At 40.4% G+C, this 21,830-nt stretch overlaps 1 protein-coding gene across 1 annotated transcript in view; it reads left to right on the top strand.

Moving 5' to 3' along the window:
* Positions 1–21,107, top strand: part of Gabrg3 (gamma-aminobutyric acid type A receptor subunit gamma3) — a 642,783-nt gene extending 621,676 nt beyond the window's left edge. Inside the window, exons 7-10 of the mRNA XM_060367236.1 lie at positions 98–250; positions 6,484–6,680; positions 6,936–6,995; positions 12,722–21,107. Coding sequence (XP_060223219.1) covers positions 98–250; positions 6,484–6,680; positions 6,936–6,995; positions 12,722–13,003 — 692 coding nt within the window. The 3' untranslated portion in view covers positions 13,004–21,107. The remainder of the gene's footprint in view (positions 1–97; positions 251–6,483; positions 6,681–6,935; positions 6,996–12,721) is intronic.
* Positions 21,108–21,830: the final 723 nt, after the last annotated feature.

Genomic DNA, 21,830 nt, shown 5'->3' with positions numbered 1-21,830 from the left:
ATCACATAATTGAGTTTGAAAATTAAATTATAAATAAGTTACCTGCACTATTTTAATCTATGGGTATAGTCTTGATTTGAGAAATATTTTATTACAGGTGACTATGTTGTCATGACTATCTACTTCGAACTGAGCAGAAGAATGGGATACTTCACTATCCAGACATATATTCCCTGCATCCTCACTGTGGTTCTGTCCTGGGTGTCATTTTGGATCAAAAAAGATGCGACACCAGCAAGAACAACATTAGGTAAGTGGCATCTTCAGCATCCTCTCTCAGCTGTCACACAGTAACATCAGTGGACAGTTGATTTATTTCACTCACAGCATGCAATATGATCCAGTTTGAAGTCTTGGTGTACATGCTTCCAACTGTCCCTCCTTCCTGTCTCTGATGCAGGCTCCCAAGCTCACTTTCACCCTGGCCTCAGTGTCACCATAAATTCTGAAGCCTACATAAGGTCTCAGATAAACTACCCTTCTTTTTTTTTTTACACTTTATTTACTTTGTATACCCCCTCTAGTTCCCTCCCTCCTCCCCTCCCAACCCCTCCCTTCCTCCCCCTTCTCCATGCATGCCCCTCCCCAAGTCCACTGGTAGGGGAGGGTTTTTTTTCTTTTCTTCCTTCAGATCCTAGTCTGTTAGGTCTCATCAGGAGTGGCTGCATTGTCTTCCTCTGTGGCCTGGTACACTCCCCTTTTTAATTTGTGTTTGAAGGTTTTGAAAATTCAGATCACAAGAGCAAGAGTTTCACACCATGATGAAGGAGGTCTCTGGCTAAGAGTTTATTCAAAGGCACCATAAGCATCTACCGTTCTTATTTGCAAAATGTCCCAGCTTAAAGTAACAGGATAAAGTGTTTACATCTACCTAGGTCAATAAATTAAATTTAATTGTTGAGAATCTGCTACATGACAAGTTCTGTCATGCTCCCATATCTGACTTAAAAACATGAAATTGACTAGTTACAAAGATTCTGTTAGAGGAGAAATCTGATGTCATACTCTGTTTGGGTTTTTAATTCTCTAGAATATATGCTTCCACCATTTTATCTACCTGTTTATGGCATGTATAGAAAACTTCTTAAATAGATTCTTAATAGTTTTTTAAGTAAATATTTAGCATACTATGCCTCAGTTCAGCACTGAAATTATATCTGTGTTTGTTTATAATTATTTTAATTTTTAAGTTAAATTATTCTAACTTTTAAATACTATGACTTGCACATGTCTGTTCTATATATTTTTTTAATTTATTTATTTATTACAATTTATTAACTTTCTTTCCTGGATGTAGCCATCTCCCTAGTCTCCTCCCAGTTCCACCCTCCCTCCCTCTTCTCCCCCTGTGCCTCTCCCATAGTCCATTGATAGGGTAAGACCTCCTCTCCTTCTTTCTGACCCTAGCCAGCAGGTCTCATCAGGACTGGCTGTATCAACTTCCTCTGTGGCCTGGCAAGACTGCACCCCCAGTGGGAAGTGATCAAAGAGCCAGCCATTGAGTTCATGTCAGAGACTTCCCCTGCTTCCCTTACTAGGGAACCCACTTAGAGACTAAGCTGTCTATGGGCTGCATCTGAGCAGGGGTTCTAGGTCTTCTCCATGCATGGCCCATGGCTGGACTATTCATCCCTGCAGCCCCACCCCACCCCGGGACCAGGTTATAATTTTTAAGGACCAGAGACATTTTTGTTTATAATAAATAACATTTATTTACATATATTTGGAAGGCACCCACAAAGTTTACCATCACTTAAGATGGCAACATTACAAAATTTGTACTACTAATGGAATATAAATGACTAAACACTAAATAATGTGTTTGTGAGTATATTAAATAAATAATGTGAAATACAGATTTCTAATTCAGCAAACCTGTTCTAAAGAAGGGAACACCAACTTCCTATAGAGCACAGGTTGCCGTAGTATACCTAAGCAGGACATCTCTGATTGAAAGATTATTTTGACCAACATTCTGTCTTCTGTTTCCAACAATCTGGGGCCAGTTATGCCTCCTTTCAGATTTGTGTTTGAAGGTTTTGAAAATTCAGATTTTGTTGGCAAGATCCCAAAAGCACCTACAATTTTATAAAGATATATTTTATTTGAAGTGTGTGTGTGTGTGTGTGTGTGTGTGTGTGTGTGTTCAGATGCCTAAAGAAGCTAGAAGAGGGCAGCAGACCCCCCTTGGACTACCCACTTGTAACCATACCTTTAAACGAAGTGCAAAAATAAAGACCAGGGCATTGTCAGCCTTTAAGTGTTGAAATCATACCCCCTGTTCATTCAAGCCCTATGTCCATAGACTATATACTTTTAAATCTTGCTCTAATAAAAACACTTTGAATGAAACAAAAGCTGAAAAACTTGTTCCAAAAGACCTGAAACTACAAGGAAAAAATACTCAGGTTAATTAGACTAATGAAAATAGATACAACATTGGATCTGTAAGAATGGTAATCAATAGAAATGGTAAAAATGTGATGTAATTAATACTGAAAACTGGCTCTTCAGCCAAGTCTGGAAGCACAGGACTGTAATTATCTTGGTGACCTTGACTAGTCTGGGATATAGGTAAGTTCAGGATAAGTCTAAGCAATTTACTGTGTAGGTAAGTGCTTACATCCTGATGCATCAGTGTGAAGCAGAGAGCTAACTGTGAATGACGTGGACTTCAGAAACCACAAAGCCTGTTTCTCATAACACACTTATTTCAACAAGGTCATAACTCCTAATCCTTCCCAAACAGTTCCACTAACTGGGAACTAAGTATTCAAACATATGAGCTATTGATGCTATTCTTATTCAAACCATAACAAGTAGAGTACACAAATAAAAACATAAAACAGGAAAATATAGAGTATATGCACACATTATATAGATATATACATATATATGTGTGTATACATACATGTATTTGTGTGTGTATGTATCATGTATACAGATAGCAATGCTGTCCATGTGCTATGGTTTAAATCTAAAATGGTGTCCTGTGAGTCATGATTTTGGTGTTTCTCTCCGGTGTTAGTCATGAAACTTTTAGGAGGAGGTTAACTGACTGTTACAAGTAGGTTGCCAGGAAAGGGCCTCTGAAGGCTATAGCCCATTCTAGTTCCAGGCTTGTTCTCTGCTTCATTGTTTAGTCCCATATAAGAAACTCTGACACATGATTCTTGCTGCTACGCTATTGTGAAAGGTCTCCTATGGTGTCTTTGTTTGAACACTAGTTTCCAGATGGTATTGCTGTTTTGGAAAGTTCATTAACTTTTGAACATGGGACCTAGCTAAGGTAGGTATTTGAGGGGTAAGCCTAGCATAGCCTAGCTTATTCTCTGAGCTCTCAGGTTACTCATCTGCTAAGGTGTGAGCAGACCGTGTAGCAAGTTCCCACTTCCATGAGCCTAGCCCTGGTTGCCATTCCATTTCTACCATGATGTACTAATCTCTCTACCATGAACCAAAACAGATCTTTCTTCACTTAAGTTGCATGTGCCAGGTTTTTAGTTACTGGGACAAGAAAAAGGAACTAACGATTTATGTCTCTATTTGATGGTAGAAAACCCTCAGATAACAAATCTGGCACAGACTCTCCATACACAGAAATTAGTTTTACATGGAACAAACTTAATAAAGCCAAAACTGTGCTCTTTCTAGAAGAAAACATAATTATAAATTGATAAAACTAAAGTTGGATTACATAAGTTTTTGTTTTTGTTTTCTTTTTTTCTCAAAAAGCAAAAAGTTTCAGGAAACTCAGGAAAGACCCCTGTGCTCAATTATTTTGGTTCTGCTGCTTTCCTTGTGGACCTCCTGTCCTTTCCAGGTCTTACTATTAATTCCCACTTCTTTCATAAGATTCCCTGCATTCTGCCCAAAGTTTGGCCATAAGTCTCAACATTTGCTTTGATAGTCTGCAGGGCAGAGCCTTTCAGAGGCCCTCTGTGGGAGGCTCCTAACATACTCCAACCAAGTACCATCCATGGAGATAACCTAGAACCCCTGCACAGATGTAGCCCATGGCAGTTCAGTGTCTAAGTGGGTTCCATAGTAATGGGAACAGGGACTGCTTCTGACATGAACTGATTGGCCTGCTCTTTGATCACCTCTCCTTTAAGGGGAAGCAGCCTAACCAGGCCACAGTAGAGGACAATGTAGCCACTCCTAATGAGACCTAACAGACTGGGATCAGAAGGAAGAAAAAGAAACCTTCCCCTACCAGTGGACTTGGGGAGGGGAGTGTGTGGAGAAGGTGGAGGAAGGGAGAGGTTGGGAGGAGAGGAGGGAGGAAACTAGAGGGGGGAAACAAAGTAAATAAAGTATAATTAAAAATAAAAAAGAATAAAAGAATTGGAAAGAAATAAAAGCAAAAAGTTGTAATGAAGAAAACAAGAATATTTGTGACATAAGATATACTTGAATACATATTTACTTCATGCTGTTAAACTGCATATAGCACCATGAAGATTTACTAGTTACATATAAAAATGATATCCCCTTCAGTATAAATCCTTTCCATTTACCTTTGATAAAACTGTACAGGGCTACAAGAAATTTTGACTGAATGTTCATACATAAAGTTCTTACATTATTGTCTTTGTATTAATAATTTCTAGTAAAATATGTTATAATACTGTCAACTTTTTTAAAAAAGATGTATTTATTATGTATACAGAGTTTTGCCTGCATGGTGCACCAGCATTCCAGAAGACGGCACCATCATTATAGATGGTTGTGAGCCATCATGTGCTTGCTGGAGTTGAACTCAGAACCTTTGGAAGAACAACCAGTGCTCTTAACGTCTGGGCCATCTCTCCAGCCCTTATGTCAACTTTTAATTATTATAGATTATTACTTTTAGTCACAGAAATATTCCCCAAATATTCAAAACACAGTAAAAGGCCACAAAATGATACCATAAGCATGCCAGTTTTGCGGTAGTGGAGGTGTTAGCATTATCTGAGCAAGCTTCTGATATATCAGCAAGAGCATGCCTTGATGAGTGCAAAAGATAAATGAAAAGAGGACCACATCTCAGCAAGACAGCATCAGGAGAACCAAGTACACTTTTAGGACAGGAAATACTGTACGAAAAGAAATAACTCGCAAAATGGAGGGTGAAAGATCTGTGGATTTTAGTGTAAATCAAGAAAAAATTGAGCCACAAGGAGAGAAAATAGACTAAAAAAATATGAGTACATTGACCCTAGGCCTTGTGAAATACCAAGAAATAAAGTCTAATATTTCTTTATAGATGTCCTAGAAGAAGCCAATAAGACTAAAAATGTATTCAAAGAAATGATGGCTAAATATTTCTCCAGTTTTTCAAAAAGCAGACAAATGTGTGTATTCATGAAGCTAAGTGAACTCCAATCAAGACAGATGGAAAGAATTTCAAGCTAATACAAATTCTAAACAAACTAAAAAATGAAAAATTTCTTGGAAGTGGGAGTGAAAGAAGACATGATCGTCTCTAAAGGGCATCACAGGCTGAATGACAGTGGTTCTCACTCCATAGATGCTGGAGGGAACAGACTCTCAGCCTGAATTCTACAGGCATTGAGAACCTAATGGACCCTGACAAGCCGAACTATAGGATAATCATAGAGAAATAAAGAGCAATAAGGTATCTCCATATTTTTGAAATGGAGAATAAAGCCTGTGTAGTTGGAGGAACCATTGATGTGCTATACAGAGTGATGTGCACTCAAAGATGTCATAGAGACTCCAGGTGCCAACACATTGCCTTAAAAATGTAAAAAAAAAAAAAAAAGCAAGAAGAAATTCTACAAGTGGTTGAGGTAACTCACAGAACAGGAGAAACGACAATAAGACACAAGAAAACAAACTGAACAAATGAAACAGAAAATGAAACATGATCATGTGTTCTAAGTGGTAATAACTATGAGTGATGTAAACTACCAAAATATACTAATTACAGCACACAGCAGATAAAGTAGAGTAGCCCATGGCTGTTTGCAGAGAAGGCTTCTCAGAAAGAGTGATACTGGGACTGGGTATAGAAGGCAGGAGTTTACACAGTGTACAAGCGGAAAGCATGAAGCAGAAGACAAGCATGAAAGGCAGAACAGCATAGGACACACATGAAGTTTATAGGCTGCACCTTCATCTAAGAACATTTAAGAGGCGACATGGCAAACAAACAATGAATTACTGAAATATATCAATCAGTCATGTGTGATCACTGAGGTAGGATGGTATTATGTTCCCACAACCCATCAGAAGTTTGAAATCCATTTGGGAAATGTGCTAATGGTACCTTGTCACCTGACTTCAAGCTCACCTAGCATACCACAGTGGGCGGCTCCACCACTGCCAAGTTTCTAGGGGCAGCCTCCATGTATCAGCTGCCTGGGACAATGCTCAGTCAAAATCAAAATCTGCATGTTTCTAAATTTGTATCACTCTTGGTCTTTCAGTCTGGTGTGCAGACCTCTGACAAGCTGACAACTGTCCCCTCTGCAGGTATCACCACAGTGCTAACCATGACCACACTCAGTACCATTGCCAGGAAGTCCCTGCCTCGGGTGTCCTACGTGACTGCCATGGACCTCTTTGTGACGGTGTGCTTCTTGTTTGTCTTTGCCGCACTGATGGAGTATGCCACCCTCAACTATTACTCAAGCTGTCGAAAGCCAACAGTCAGGAAGAAGAAGACATCGGTGAGTGGTGAGGAGAGCCAAGGTTTTCTCAGTTGCAGCAAGGGGCCAGTTTAAGGTCAATGTGTGCTGAAAGCTGTTATGACCTTAAAGACCTTAGAAAGTGAAATAATCTTATAGATGGGGCAGCAAGCTGGGGATGGCTTCCTCTTTTCCAGTGTGAGAGAGTGCTGGTGACAGTGATAAGAGTGGGCATGTCTTCAAGACAGCAGAGTCCATGGCCTCTCTCCAATTCTGCTTCTTTTTTTCTCTCTGCAGTTATTACATCCAGATTCCACCAGATGGATTCCTGATCGAATAAGCCTACAAGCACCCTCTGTATGTATAGCCTTTACAGGTGCCAAAATTTCTGAGAACTTTGACTAAACTAAGCTTGCATTGCAAGATATGTTCTTCATAAATGTGTGCATTGAATTCAAATGAGTTCTGCACTTGACCCTTTAGAAAAATCTTTTTGTTGCTAAAAAACAACCAAATTAGAATACCTGCTAAATAGAGGAAACATTCTAACCTGTCCACATGGGGTCCATGATGTAGCATGCATGCTTCTGGCTAGATGATACAAACCCAAGTTCTTTGTATTCCTGCATACTAAGAAACTACATGATGTTCACCGAGCTGTCTCTCCAGTTCAAACTTCTATTTATATTAAAATAGCAATCTGCCAGATCTTTGCATTAAGTGTTAATGCAAATTGTATGTATGCAATGTTAATGTAATTGTATGTTCCATTTTATAAACCATCTGAAATGCCTAAGTTACATATCGAGTATGTTGGGGATATTAGCCTACAGTTTTTTGGTTTTTTTTTTAGCCTGCAGTTTGTAATGTGATGTTTATTCTAGCCTTCACGTTGTTGTCATTTCATGCTTGACCAAACTACCACCCATAAAATGTTCCTCCTTGCCCTACAAATAGTGTGACTCCCTCAGTTTTTTGAGCACTTTTGAGATAACATATGTCTAAATATCAACTCATTTTATGCTCACAACAAGTGAAACTGAGTATGGAGAAATCAGCTCTTACAGATGCTAGTAAGAAGGAAACTGGAGTGAAAACTTAGAATTTTCATGACAAACCACTGATCTAACTACTGCTTTTGTCATGAATCATGTTTATGTGGAACCCTGACTTTTATTCTTTGATTTGTGTCCATTCACTAATTACACTGTGGGTTTCCTTCCACCTGTGTACCACGAGTGGCTCCCAGCTTTTAATGATGCCACGTATTTTGTGCATCTCAACCATTTTTATGAGGAAAAACATATGTAATCTTTATGAATACATATCATGGGACTTTGGGAGATCAGTAGTGAGCAAGCATCTTGTCGGCCCTGAGAAGCCAGAAATTGCTTCCACTGAGGGTTAGATGAAGCCATAGAAAAGGGAAGTGCAGGGTGACAGACACCAATCAAACTAATGGCCTGAGGCCCCAAGAGCCCATCTTCGCACACACCTGCATGCTGAGGGAAAACATTGATGTCTTTTGTGTAGAAATGATTCTGCCAAAGGAAAGGGAAAAATCTTTTAACCCAGAAAAAGAAAGTTGTGGGTAGAAAGTAAAGGTTAATGACCTAGCAGAATTTATAAAGGCAGGTCACAACAAACAGTGCCACTGCAGGTAAGAAGACACAACTAAGGCTGACAGGCAGCTAAGCCAGAGGGGTAAGAAAGCATCTACCTGCTGGATAGAATAATTACCATTTCAACTCTCATTCTATTTTATTCCTGGAAATAAGGAATCTCAAGTGAGAAGTCTCCAAAGGAATAAGGACATGGATGTCTGTCTGTGTGTGTGTGTGTGTGTGTGTGTGTGTGTGTGTGTGTGTGGCGGTGGGGGGTGGCAAGCTGTTCACACTGCCCTGCATGTCAGTTCCCTTCACAAGCGGCTAGAAAGCAGTGTTCCATGGAGGACATGGGGTTGTGTCAGACACATGGTGAAAGGCAAGTGAGTCAGACACTGGCTGGGCCAAAGGTGACATGGGGAGAAGCATTGATTAAATTTCTTTCAGGCATAGTTTGAAATACTTGAGACAGTTGAGCAGGTACATGAACAGGAGAAAATGCTTACACAGCACACAATACAGCCATGGAGGGCTTGTCACAGCTTAAGTTCCGGTTCAGTCTTATGAAATGGAACACATTTCAAATTCCCGTGCGGTCGAGCTCTGGAGCTCTACTGCTATCCCACAGAGTTTCCACTGAGCTCCAGCAACTCAGCTCCTCATTTCCAAAACAAGAAATTGAGATTTCTCATGTCCCAAGAGCCTACTCTACTGCTTTTCCTGTAACCCCTGAATTCACCGTCTCCAGTGATTTGTCTCTCTCCTTGGAGACACTTCTGGTGCCCAGCCTGGCTCAGTATCTTCCCTCAAGGACCATCACCTCCTCTGCCCATAGCCCAAAGCCCATATTCATACTTTACCAAGGGACTACATGGTACCTAGAGATGAAGAACTGAGTGGGTGAATGTCTGGCATTAAAAATGCCAAAGCACACATGTAAAAAAAACATTTAATAGAGTTATTGTCTAATGAAGATAGATTTTTTTTTCAAATGGAGCTTGTCAGAAGGAATTATATTTCTCAAATACACTGGATAATTGGCAGACGACTCTGGTGGTTTTAGTATTTGCGTGGGCTTCAGAATCATGAAGCTAGAGGGTACAGGTCTTCATGAGAGCTGGACACAGCCAGTCTTCTACCTCCGACTATGTCCCAGAGCTATAGAAGCTGCTACACAGTGGTGCTCTGAAGGCTCCCAGTGAACTAGTGCAAAGCCTCCTGCCTATGACTGGAGTCTCCCTGTGTGCAAAGCTCACGGAGGAGCTTCAAATACTCACAGCTCTGGCAGTTTTCACCATTTATAATGCTGCACAGCCATAAATCTATCCATCCAAATTAGATTCTAAAAATACAGGTAATGTGACAGTGCCCCTGCAAGGAACATTTCTAAGTCCTCAGACAAGGCTCAAGGTATCCTGTGTGGCATGGCGCAGTGTCTGGCAAGTCAGAATGGCCTCGCTCTCGGCACTGCACCAACCATGGCCAAAAGAATGATGTACTCAGCCAACTCAGATACGGGCTTCTAGAGATGGACACAGTGATCTGAGGAGCTTGAGACAGTAAGGCCAGCTGAGGATACACTAATTTCAGGCCAGGCTAGTCTTTTTTTTTTTTTTTTTTTAGATTGTAATAAAATTACAATATTTTTTCCTTTCCCCTCCTCCATCCAATTTTTTTTAATTTTTATTATTTTAATATTAGTTACAGTTTGTTAACTTAGTTACAGTTTGTTAACTTTGTATCCCTGCTGTATCCCTGCTGTATCCCACTCCCTCTTTCCCTCCCAATCCTACCCTCTCACCCTCATCTCCTCCCTGCTCCTTTCCAAGTCCACTGATAAGGGAGAACCTCCTTCCCTTACATTGTAATAAAATTATGTTATTTTTTTCCTTTCCCTTCTTTCCTCCAAGTTTTTCTATATACTCTTTCTTTCTCTTTTTCAAATTCATGATCTCCTTTGTCGTTAATTGTTGTTACATGTGTGTATGTATATGTATACACATATATTCTTAAACATAAACTGCTCAGTCTGTGTAATGATATTCATATGTATATTTTCAGGGAAGATCGTTGGTATTAGATAACTAATTACGCTTTTCCCTAGAAGAAACTATTTCTCCTACTCTCCACATCCTTAATTGCCAGCGGTTTTTCTGTGTAGGATTGAGGGCTCATAGGCTTTCCACCATTCACTTTGGCACGTGTATTGGTTTTGTCCTTGCACGCTCAAGGCAGCCATGGTGGTGAGATTTTAAGGGTATAGATTCTGACATTACTAGGAGGCGCAAACTCCCTGATTCTCTGGTTCTATATTCTTTCTGTCCCTTCTTTCACCTGATCTCTGAGCCATAGATGCAAGGCTATATACCCATTTGTAGATATATGTTGGAGGAGAACGCTTTTTCCTCCAAGCTCCAAGCTCCCAGAATAATGAAACATGGGACCCATTAAATATTATACAAATGCCTAAGCCATATATCTAGGCTTTTCTCTGAGTAGCTCATAACTTAAAGTAACCCATTATAATAATCTACATTCTGTCATTTGGCTGGTTACCTGAGCTCAGGCACCACACATCCATCCTCTTCCCAACTTGCTGGCTAATCCTACATGGCTGGCTCTATCCCAGAATCCCTTCTGCCTGGCAGATGTCCCACCTACTTCCTGCCTCAGCCATAGGCCATAGGTTTTTAATTGACAGTTGTATCATCCATACATTACAAAAAAGATTCCTTTTATAGATATATCGATTTTAGGCTGACTCTGCATTTTGATTGGCTGTGGTTTTCTATACTGTCTCCATCTGTTACTCAGAGAAGTGTCCTTGATGAGGGCTGAGAACTACACTTACTTGTGGACAATAAAGACAAATATTTAGAATATTGTTAGGGATTATGCTGGTTTAGTAAACTGGTGGTTGTAGGTTCTACTCCAAGATCCATGACTTCACTGGCCCTTGATAAGTGACTAGGTTTCCAGTACCCAGATATGGTTTCTTTTTTGTTGTTGTTGAGCAGATCTTAAGTCCACCAAAGCATAACACTATTGTACCATTAGTACCATGCCATGATAGTCTTATTTGTGGTTTGTAGGCATTATAACTAGGTAGAACTTCTGTTTGCCTCCCTCCTTTGGAAGCTCACCTGGCACATTCTAGTCTCCTGAAAGGTAGTCCTCAGAGGGTCTTTCAGGTTAGTTCCAGCTCGGGAGCCTCTTTGCCCTGAGTCTGAAGTGCAGTGGACACTTACCTTCCACCTCTGGTGGGTAACAAATCTCATAGCAATAGGCTGTATGTTTTGGTAGTCTCTTAAACAACCTTGTTCAACAACTCAAAAGAGGGCTTCTCTTTTTATTTTAAATTCTTTTTTAATTTTTTATTTACTTTACATTCTTGTTGTAGTCCCCCTCTCCCCACCCCATCTTTCTCCATCTCCCCTTCCCTATTCCTCAGAAAAGGGGAGCTCCCTTTTCCATCCATCCCAACTCATCAAGTTATATCAGGACTGAGCATGTCCTCTTCCCCTGCGGCCTGGCAAGGCAGTCCCACCAGGGCGAGGTGATCAAAAAAGCTGGCAAGTGAGTCCATGTCCTTGCCTGATGTTAGGGGCTAGTCTATTTTTAATAAGAGCCTTTCTCAGAAAATAAAACCAGGAAACTGTATCAGACAGGTGGGTCTTTCCAGATGTCTTCCATTACTTAGTCAGACTCCCCAATAAATGGAGTGTTTCAGAATGTGGTTAATAGCTCTTGAGGGGTTGACAGCTGACTGAAAACCTAAGGGTTCCACTGGAAGCCCCTTCTCAAACTGGATGATTTCTCCTGGTTCAAAAAAAAAGAAAGAAAGAAAGAAAGAAAGAAAGAAAGAAAGAAAGAAAGAAAGAAAGAAAGAAAGAAAGAAAGAAAGAAAGAAAGAAAGAAAAAGAGCAAGTCTTTAACTCGCCCTTTTCCCCACCCCATGCTGACTTTTCCAAGGCAGGAGGAGAGCCTGGAGTATTCCAGCTGCAGGTGTTCAAGCTCTCTTTGCCTGTATTACATGCAGTAACAGTACTTCCTCCCCATTTTAGCACAATAACACCTGCTACTGTTTGCTAGTCAAAATAGGTGTCACATTTATCTTCCTGTGCTCTAATATCCATGTGGCTTAATGTAAGGAACAAATCTAGGATATGTACATATTTGCTACAAGATAATAGGATAATAGAATTAAGACATGAAATGGCTAAATACATTTTGAAAATGTGTTATTCTCCCTCTCCCCAAACCCGGGACACAAAGTTTTAAAACTACAGCATGGTTTTAATTGTTCACAGAGCTGCAATGATTCAAAGAACAGAGTACCCAGTAATGGATAAGTATGGGGTGTGTGTGGCCTGCATCCCTTTCTTCTTGTAGCAGACATAAGATGTACCTGTTGCTCAATGCAATGCAGGCTGTTCTTACCTGCCTTTCATGATTGCTGTGCTGTTTTTCTGCCTGCAGAATTATTCTCTCCTGGATATGAGGCCCCCACCACCTGTGATGATCACATTAAACAATTCCATGTACTGGCAGGAATTTGAGGACACCTGTGTCTATGAGTGTCTGGATGGCAAAGACTGCCAGAGCTTCTTCTGCTGCTATGAGGAGTGCAAGTCAGGCTCTTGGAGGAGAGGCCGCATCCACATTGATGTCTCTGAGCTGGACTCGTACTCCCGCGTCTTCTTCCCGACGTCCTTCCTGCTGTTCAACCTGGTCTATTGGGTTGGATACCTATATCTTTAAGTGCTGCTCTGAAGGATGAGTGAAGAGTACTCAACTCATGTTTTTCTTTCCACTGTCCCCAGACAAGTAGTGACCAACCAAAAAGTAGCAGGGAAGGGACACTACTCAAGTTTGTTACTTTACCTTTCAGCAGCATGGGAAATACCTGGAAAGTATTCCTTATAAATACTTCACTCACACACATTCACATGTGTGCACACACACACAACAAATACATTTTAAAGTGATATACTTGCTAATCCCCTCTTCAACCTGTAGTTTGATATTTATGAATGGCCTTGGATATTAGAAGCTGCCAGTTACTGTGCAAAGACACCTGTAAAACATGCAAACAAATATCAAGAGGTTCTCTCAGGCCTTCCCCCTATGTATCTTCCCTTTGTGCCCCTTGGCACCAGTGCCCATGTAGACAGTATCTCCCTTAGTGGGGGTACACTCGTGCTGACCTCACTCTGAGATCCAGCTTGAGCCACAGTCAGTTTTGGTCCCTTTCTGGGAGAGCTGTTTGCTCAGGCACTGCTGTCCTTAGGTAGCCTCCCTCTACCTGGCACCCTTCCTTCCTGCCTGGGAGGTGCTCATATGTATCAGCCACAAGTTTCCATTTGTGGGGAAAAAAATACGATTTTTTAAAACTCGTTTCTGAGACCACAACTGCTGTTTGTCTCTAAATCTCACAAAGTCGTGACTTTATTACAGACTTCCAAGCATTATACGTATTCCTGGACCCATGTTCCCGTAGTCACTGGGTTCCTGGACCAGTGCATTTCAGTTCAGTATTTCTCTAAGAGCTGTGTTTTACAGGGACCAGTCTCAGTCTCAGAGGAGGAGTGTAACTTATATATTATTGTTAGGAGTTCAGTGACTGTCTGCATCCTGCAAAGACATACAACATGGGTAGGCCTTTGTTTTGAATCTGCATCCCAGAGGTGAAATAATGTAGACTTTTAATTATTTAATCACGGACATTAACTTTCAAGCCAAACCAACTTTAGATGCAGAAAATGGGTAATGATTACTGTCAATTACACATTTTGATGAGCAAAAATTATTTTATACATTGAAATGTGGATACATAGCAAAATCCCAAAGAAACCCCCTAAATCAATTCTCTTTTGATATTTTTATAACACAAAACAAATTTTCTTCTTATGTCAGTTCTTTGCTATGACTTCAGGTCCATGACCCTTTCAAAGTGTCCTCTGTTGGTGACACACACACCTTCCTACTCATCAGCTGTGTCTTGGCACTATTACAGCATTCACAGTCAAGTCTCGGTGTGCTTTTTCTCTCACAAAGCTGAATTAATTTTACTGAAAGTCATTCATTTTTCAATTTCTATTATACACACTGTATGATTACTTAAAGAAAGGAAAACACGATTCAAATAGAATATATGAAAGTGCTGATTTCACACAGTTTATTAGACGTATTTCAGAAAAGGTGCTGGTACAGAAGAGACCAGAAAAAGTGAAACTAGGTATTTTTGCTAATTCTTTCTAATCCTGTCACACATAAAGTGAGTGTGAAAATAGTCCAACTCTGTTGTAAGGGTAACATAGCTGTCTATGTGTGTGAGACAGTCATTTCTTTCTGAGTTTCAACTAACAAACTACTAGTTAGATAATTACTATACAAGGCTGAAACCAGTCTAGCCTGCAAATTCAATTTAAAAATTACAATGATAAATACTCATCAAGAATTAGCTGAAGACAATGGCGTAAATGAAATGTCTGTTCTATTGGGAAGTTTTGAATATAGTGCACCCGTGTCCCTGAAACTCCCACCTTTGGCAGGCCCACTCTGGAGATGCCCACAGCACGGAAGACAAAAAGAAAGCAGCACATATAATTATAAACACTACAAGTTCAGAATTTCTAACAAGATAAAGGATTTTAACCTGACACATTTCAAAAGTTCTGGAGGAAATTTTCTAGTATTCTTTTATTTCTTAAGGATTAAAGCACGCATCTGCTTTAGGGCCTTACTCCCTGCTACCTTAGAATAACCCCATAGTTGCCACATTGCTCTCAGTGTTTAGATTTTCACCTGTAAGACACACATACCTGCAGCTAGTCATTGTCTCCTGCCCAGCCTCACCCATGCTGATCAAAACACAGAAAAAACCAACCCATGTGCCCAGAGTGTGCCAATGTCTGTTTCTCAGTAAAATTCAATTGTCTATGTCAGTCTGAACTTCCAGGATAAACCATTCCATGACATGAAACAGGAGAGATGTCTACCCATTGCTCAGGGGCAAAGCCAGGGACTTTACAAGGTGAACTTTGAGGAGAGTCTGGTGCAGCAGGAGGAGAGGAAGAAATGCACCCTTCCTTAGACATCAGGTCCTCTCTCTTATTTAAGAGGGACATGTGTAGGGCACACAAGCTCAAGCCTTCTCCAATCTGTCCCATTCTGCTCTGTTTCCTCTGTGTGTAGAGCAGGAGAATGCTTGAGTAGTGGTCTAAATGACCTGTATTTCAAAGGTGCTACTGTGTTCCTCGTTCTTAGAAGCACTCCAGATTGAGGAGACTCAGTTTGAACAAAGATTCCAGATTTCCAACCACTGTGGATCATAGTGAAAACTGTGACTGTCTCTCCTTTAAACTGCATCTTGAATGATGGAGGAAAAGCTAAAAAAGTATTTTACACAGTAGTAAACTTAAAGAAAAATGCCTCTTCAACACCTAGACAGTTTCACCAGGGGTGTCCCAGATGCTAGGTGGAGGACAGTGTTAATAAGTTTACTCTAAGCCCAGCCAACACTGCCCCCCAAGTTGCCCAAAATATGCCTTATAATAAAATGTAAACCCCCCCAATATTTTCATTTTCTGGAAGTTTCCATTTTCTGCAATCACCCATAATTCATACTAAATTTTACTGTTGTTTGTTTTCTTTTGGTTTTTGTTGTTGTTGTTGTTTTCTTTTTTTTTTTTTTTTCAAGACAGGGTTTCTCTGGGTAGCCCTGGCTGTTTGTAAACCAGGCTGGCCTCAAACTCAGAGAGATCTGCCTGCCTCTGCCTCCCAGAGTGCTGGGATTACAGGTGTGTGCCACCGCACCCAGCTCTACTATCTTGTTGTTGTTGTTTAATGCATAGATGAAAATAGGATTTCTTTTCTTTATAGGAAAACCAGGCATCTTCACTTTTGCATCAAAAGAGTCAATTGCAGACTTTTATGGATTCTTCAAACATGAAAATGCTTGTCCTTAATCACAAGCCATTTTCATGTTCCTGGTAGGAACCTGCAGGCATGTGTCTACAGAACATTCCAGATTGTTTGTCTGGTAATAGGTTGCTGCAGTGAAAGATGTTTAGATGTGCATTGTAGGCCCACATCCAGTTACAATGGAAGCAAGGGACCAGCAATCCCATTTCACATCAATTTGTCTTCACACAGCTAGGATGCAGTGGTCCACTCTATCCAAAGGGCTAGGAAACAAAACAGACAACACCTCTGCCTCCTTGGTCATTTTTATCTCAGATACCAAATTGAAAATGTTATCGGAAACTTGAAGAATTGCAACTGGTCCCCAGATGTTGTACTCCATTCTATCACATCAGTGCCCTTGAGGAACCAAGCGTCTTGCATCTGTTTGTAATTTGATAACTGTTTTTGAGTGGTTTCCTTTTTTTCTTTTAGAGTTCAAAAACATACAAGTTTCCATATTAAAAATAGTAAAATGACTAGAGATAAACACATTATATAAATAAGTATAAGTTGAAATGTTGAATTCCATTTATATTGATAGATTTTTTTGGTTGGAGCTTTAGAGCACCATTTTGTGGAAAGGTGTTTATAAATAGGAAGAAAACACACAGAACACAAAAACACATCAAATGTCTTATTCACTTTTCCCCTGAGCTCCCTTCAAATGGCTACAAGTGGCCTGTAGTACCAGGAATTTATGTTGTCCATGTGAGCATGGCTCAAGAACGAAATGCTAATGAAGTGCTCAGGATAGACAACCCTATCTCTGATGCCTCGTGTCTTACCTTCCATTGTAAACATGGATTAAAACACAATAGAGCAAAGGAAAGACCTGTGTCTCAAGATGATAAGGTAACAGCTGATACAGTCACCATCCCTAGAATGAGAATTTGTTTAATTTTAAAAATATATTACAGTTTTGGAACCTTGAAATTGGGATGTTTCTACTTCCCTATTAATATTTCTTCAGCTTATAAAATAGTAATACCATGATAAAAGCTTGTTTTAATTCTGTCAAAGTTAAACAAGAAGATGTTTCTATTCATTTGCTTCTAAATGTCTTTTAGTTAAATGATGCTTTGGTTCTGATATTCCCCATAAGACTTTTAAACCTTTTTGTTACTTTTCCTGGGATGAAATTCTAGTGTTAATCTATCTTACATAAATCAATCCTAAAATCTGAGTTGAACCCTTATTGGTCATTAAAAAGTTGGCCATGCTTTGAGTTAACCAGGTTTTGTTAGATTATGTTATGTGAACTACTAAATAATTAATCACACACACACACACACACACACACACACACTCCACCTCCCAAATAAGGAAAGTCTGAATACTGTTTTCAGGTAATTGAGGCAAATATAACCTGCTTTGCTTGGTTTATTCAGTTAAGCACCTACTTTAACCACTTTATATTTCACATCTGTAAACATAATACAGGGTTATCCCAGCCCAGAGAACAGGCTGCACAGGTTGAGTCAGTAACAGTTACTGTGGGGAAGGAAGGCCTCTCTATCTGCAAGATAGTTTAAACTGTACAGGTTGGGGAGGGGCCGGATCATTGACTTTCAACAACAAAACTTCCCAAACAGAACTGGTCCCTGATTTGTTTTGCTCTTTTTCTAAATATTTAAAGATGCTTCTTTGCATTTTTGCCAACAAATACAGTATCCTGAATCTGTGGTTTCAACCACCATCAAGAATATCAAATGCTTTTGTCTCTGTACCTAGTATGGGCAGGCATTTCTCCATGTCATCGTTTCCTTAAACATAACAGAGTAACAGAGGTTGACATAGAATTTACATTGCCATAAGCAGTGTAAGCCATCTTGTGGTGATTGAATATATAGGGAAGAGTGTGCATTGGGAAGAATGTGCATAGTATCTACCACACATATAAAGCACCACTTTATTCAAAGGAATTCTGCATCTTTGGGTTCTGTTATCCTGAGGGGTCCTGGAACCAGCCCCCTGGATATTTGGAGGAGTGACTGTAATGTTTACATTTCCTATAACAGACTTGGATTAAGACCTCTCCTGGTTGTCCTGCCCACTAATGTACCATTTCAGCAAGTGTACATAACAAAGCCAGTGTTCGTTTTCTTAAATATGCATTTCTTAGATCAGGTGCTTACAACATGGCTATTACAGTCCCACAATACATCTCAAAATTATGATGTTGTCACTAGCTTTCATTCATAAAAGATAGTTCATTGATAACATTGGTAACATTGATCATTAATCACTTTGAACCCATAGGACTTTATATAATGAACCCCAAAATCATTTTAGGGAAAAAGACCTTTGACCCTAAGCTGTAACTTTATGAACATTGTAAAATCAATGTGGAAACTCAAAAGGTCAGACATGGCTGAAGCAAAGGTGACATATGGGTCCACCTTCTGATTTTGTTCTCAAGCAGGCTGCGTTCTCAATATATGAGTCTGCTGCCTTGCAGAGTCCAGAGAGTCCTTCTGATATGAATGCTTGAACCTACTGAACAATCTCCCAAAACTGCTGGCTGAATAGGCAGTCATAAACATCCTTATCAATTGTCATGGAAGCCCAGACTTTGCTACATCATTTTCTTAAATATCAAGCTGTGTACTGGTTCATAAGGATCTTCTAGATTCTCCAGACACATTTTAAAAGTTGTTCCACTGCAAGACTGGGATTGTCAGGGACAAATGATGAGGGCTTTGAAATAATTAGTATTTTCTGAAACAAAATTTTACGAAGAATTGTTCAGATTTATAACAGGAAGGATTTTTATCCATTTTAAGTAAAGGCGGCCAACACACAGAAACCTACATTGTGATGAACCAACTGCCCAACCCCTGTCTAGACTTGGCAGTCACAGGTAACTGTGACTTGGCAGTCATCAGGTAATGGGCCACATTATTATGTCCTGGCACAATCAGGGTTGTCTGGAAAATTAAAAATAAAAAGAAAGAAGAAAGAAACAAATCAAACAATATCTTCTTAAGTAACATTCTCTGTGCTTAAAAGCAGAAAATGCACATGGCCTTGGTAACTGCATTTGAAATTGTCCATCATATATGAAGGAAGAGTGTGGCATGACCTCCATCGTGGTTCTGTTCCATGTTTTAGTTTGCAGCTACCAGTGCAGTACAGAGGCTTGCTGTCTTTCTTAAGCTATTACAAAATTAGGGCATATTTTAAGAAAAATGATGATAAGCTTTTTAAAAGCTCCATTCTAATATTAGAACAGACTCCAAATTTTTGTTCACTCCTTGGAAGTCTATCTATCCTGCTTCAAGAATTTCCTAAGACTTGAGGAGTGCATGCCACCAAGTGTTTATTTTCTGATTACTTTTCTTCTTTTCATTTTTACCTTATTGGACATTTTTGATCATTTTCTTCTACTAGCAATTTAATCAGCTAGGAACTATCTTTTTTCTAATGTGGCTGTATCTTTGGAAGCTGTAAGTTTTGTTACCCAAAGAAACAATCACTCTGCTTCTATCATTTGGGTCTAGGAGTCACTGCAGTTCTTGTTGGCATTTCTTTGACTATAGTCACTCTAAATATATAGTAGTGAAGTGTTTACTATTGTTTTCCCTTTTTTCAGCTTATAGTAACAATGGAAACACCCCAAAAGGCACAATGACCAATTGTGCTAGTGTGCCACGTTTACATACTGACATGTTTGTGTACAGATACATGTTTTCTTTATAAACAACTCCTGAAGTCAGTAAAGCTTTGCTTGTTTGTGTTTTCCATGAAAGGCTCTAGAAGAGTGCCAATTTTCAGGGACTGACCTGTATCTCGTTGGAAGTGATGGGGTATCTTGTGTTTACATGCAGTGATGTGTTTTTGTGTTTGTATGTACAGCGGTAAAACTGAACAACTTATTAATGTGTGTGTTACTCTACCCATCTCCCCAAATTTAGTTGAAACACTTAGGAGCACAGCTTCCTAGTGATAGCATGTTATATTAGTAAGCTTCTGGTTAAGGCGAACAGGAAACGAGGAAGAAGGGGAAAGGGAGAGAGGGGCCCAGATAGAGTAAGAGACAATCATTGTATTTCCTCAAAATATGGGATGACATCTTTTAAAAAGAAACCAAGATGAAATGCCTGACCAGAAGCTGGTGTAAAGAACATGTAAGCACCACCAAGTTACTTGGATGCCTTGATTATCTGTATGCTGCTGCCAGGCTTATCTGATGTGCTGATTGTACTTCTCAATGTTTAGATGGTACACCGGCATTGCAGTACTTATTTAGGAAGCCACTGTAGCTGTTCACAGATAAACCTAAGTAGAATTCAGTCTGGCTTGAACCTTTGAAGCCTAGGAGTCAATCTCAGAGTATGCAAGGCCATTTTGTGAAGTAAAGCTTTCATGGTCCTGGGCCATGTATCAAACAGAAAAGTGTGGGGTCAACTGTCTATCTGTCTGGAGTCCTTCCCACCTGAGGAGCCTAAAGAAGGCTGATTCCAGAATCCCACAGCATTTTGACATCAGTTCTGAGCAAGCCAGGAGTGTAGACCTGATTGGCTGGGAGGAGGGGCTACCTGTCTTGTCTAAGTACTGGCCCCTCAGAGAGCTGGGTCAGAGGCTGGCCCCACACCAGTGGCTTCCAAGAGCAATGGATGCCCTGCTGCTCTCGAGGGCCCTCCTCTGAATAAAACGGTGACTCCCTGTACCCTGAAACTCGTGGTGTCCTAGTGAAGAGAGGGCGCCCTTGTGCCCAACGTGCCTTGCCGACCCAGGCGGCACCGCGCCCTGCCTTGCACGTCGCGACCCGCCGAGCCCTCAGGGCCAAACCCAGCCAGAAGCCACCTGAGCCTTGTGGCTGGGTCGCCCTCTGTATTTGTATTTGGATTCCTATGTTTGTACTTCTGATACAAATAAATGCACATGTTGTCAGAAACATTGAAGTGCACCTCCTTCTGGTTTGAGTGGCAACTGGGGGAGGGTAGTGTCGGTGTTGAGGATGAGTGTCTCCAAGCGTCGCTCTCAGTTGCACATCTATCTTGGGAGCCAGATGCCTTAGCACATTCTACAACTGAGGAGTGGGTCAGGATGGTCAGCAAAGTTCAACGGGTTAGTTTTCTCAAGGAAGCGTCTCCCTCCACTCCTGCTAAAGCTAATGCACAGAGACCCTCAAGCCAACCATAACAAGCTAGAAACTTCAGTCCACTCAAGACAAGGTAGCTGTGCCAGCCTCCAGGTCTCACCGGCATCACAAGAGTGGATTCAACCAGAAATGACCTGGCCTTACCAGGAGACACTGTCTCACATCAAACTACCAGATCTTCTGGCTCTTAACAATCTTTCTGACCCCTGTTTCACAATGTTCCCTGAGTTTTGGGTGGAATGTTTTGTACATGTACCATTGGAACTGGGCTCCACAGCTCAACATTTTGATTGGTTGTGGTTTTCTGTAGTGATCTCTTTCTGTTGTAAAGAGACATTTCCTAGATAAAGAGTAAAGACTACTCTATGGGTCTAAGGACAAATGTTTATAGGTTGTTGCTGGTGGTTATGCTGGTTTGGTAAAGCTGTATGTTGTCCTCCAATATCCATAACTTCATTAGCACTGAAGAGTGAGCTGGGTTTCCAGTACCAAGATACACTCAAAAATCCCACTAAC

Source organism: Meriones unguiculatus, chromosome 14 (assembly GCF_030254825.1).
Source record: "Meriones unguiculatus strain TT.TT164.6M chromosome 14, Bangor_MerUng_6.1, whole genome shotgun sequence".
NCBI lineage: Eukaryota > Metazoa > Chordata > Mammalia > Rodentia > Muridae > Meriones > Meriones unguiculatus.
Note: the sequence above shows the minus strand (reverse complement) of the source record. Positions and strands in the feature narration are given on the sequence as shown.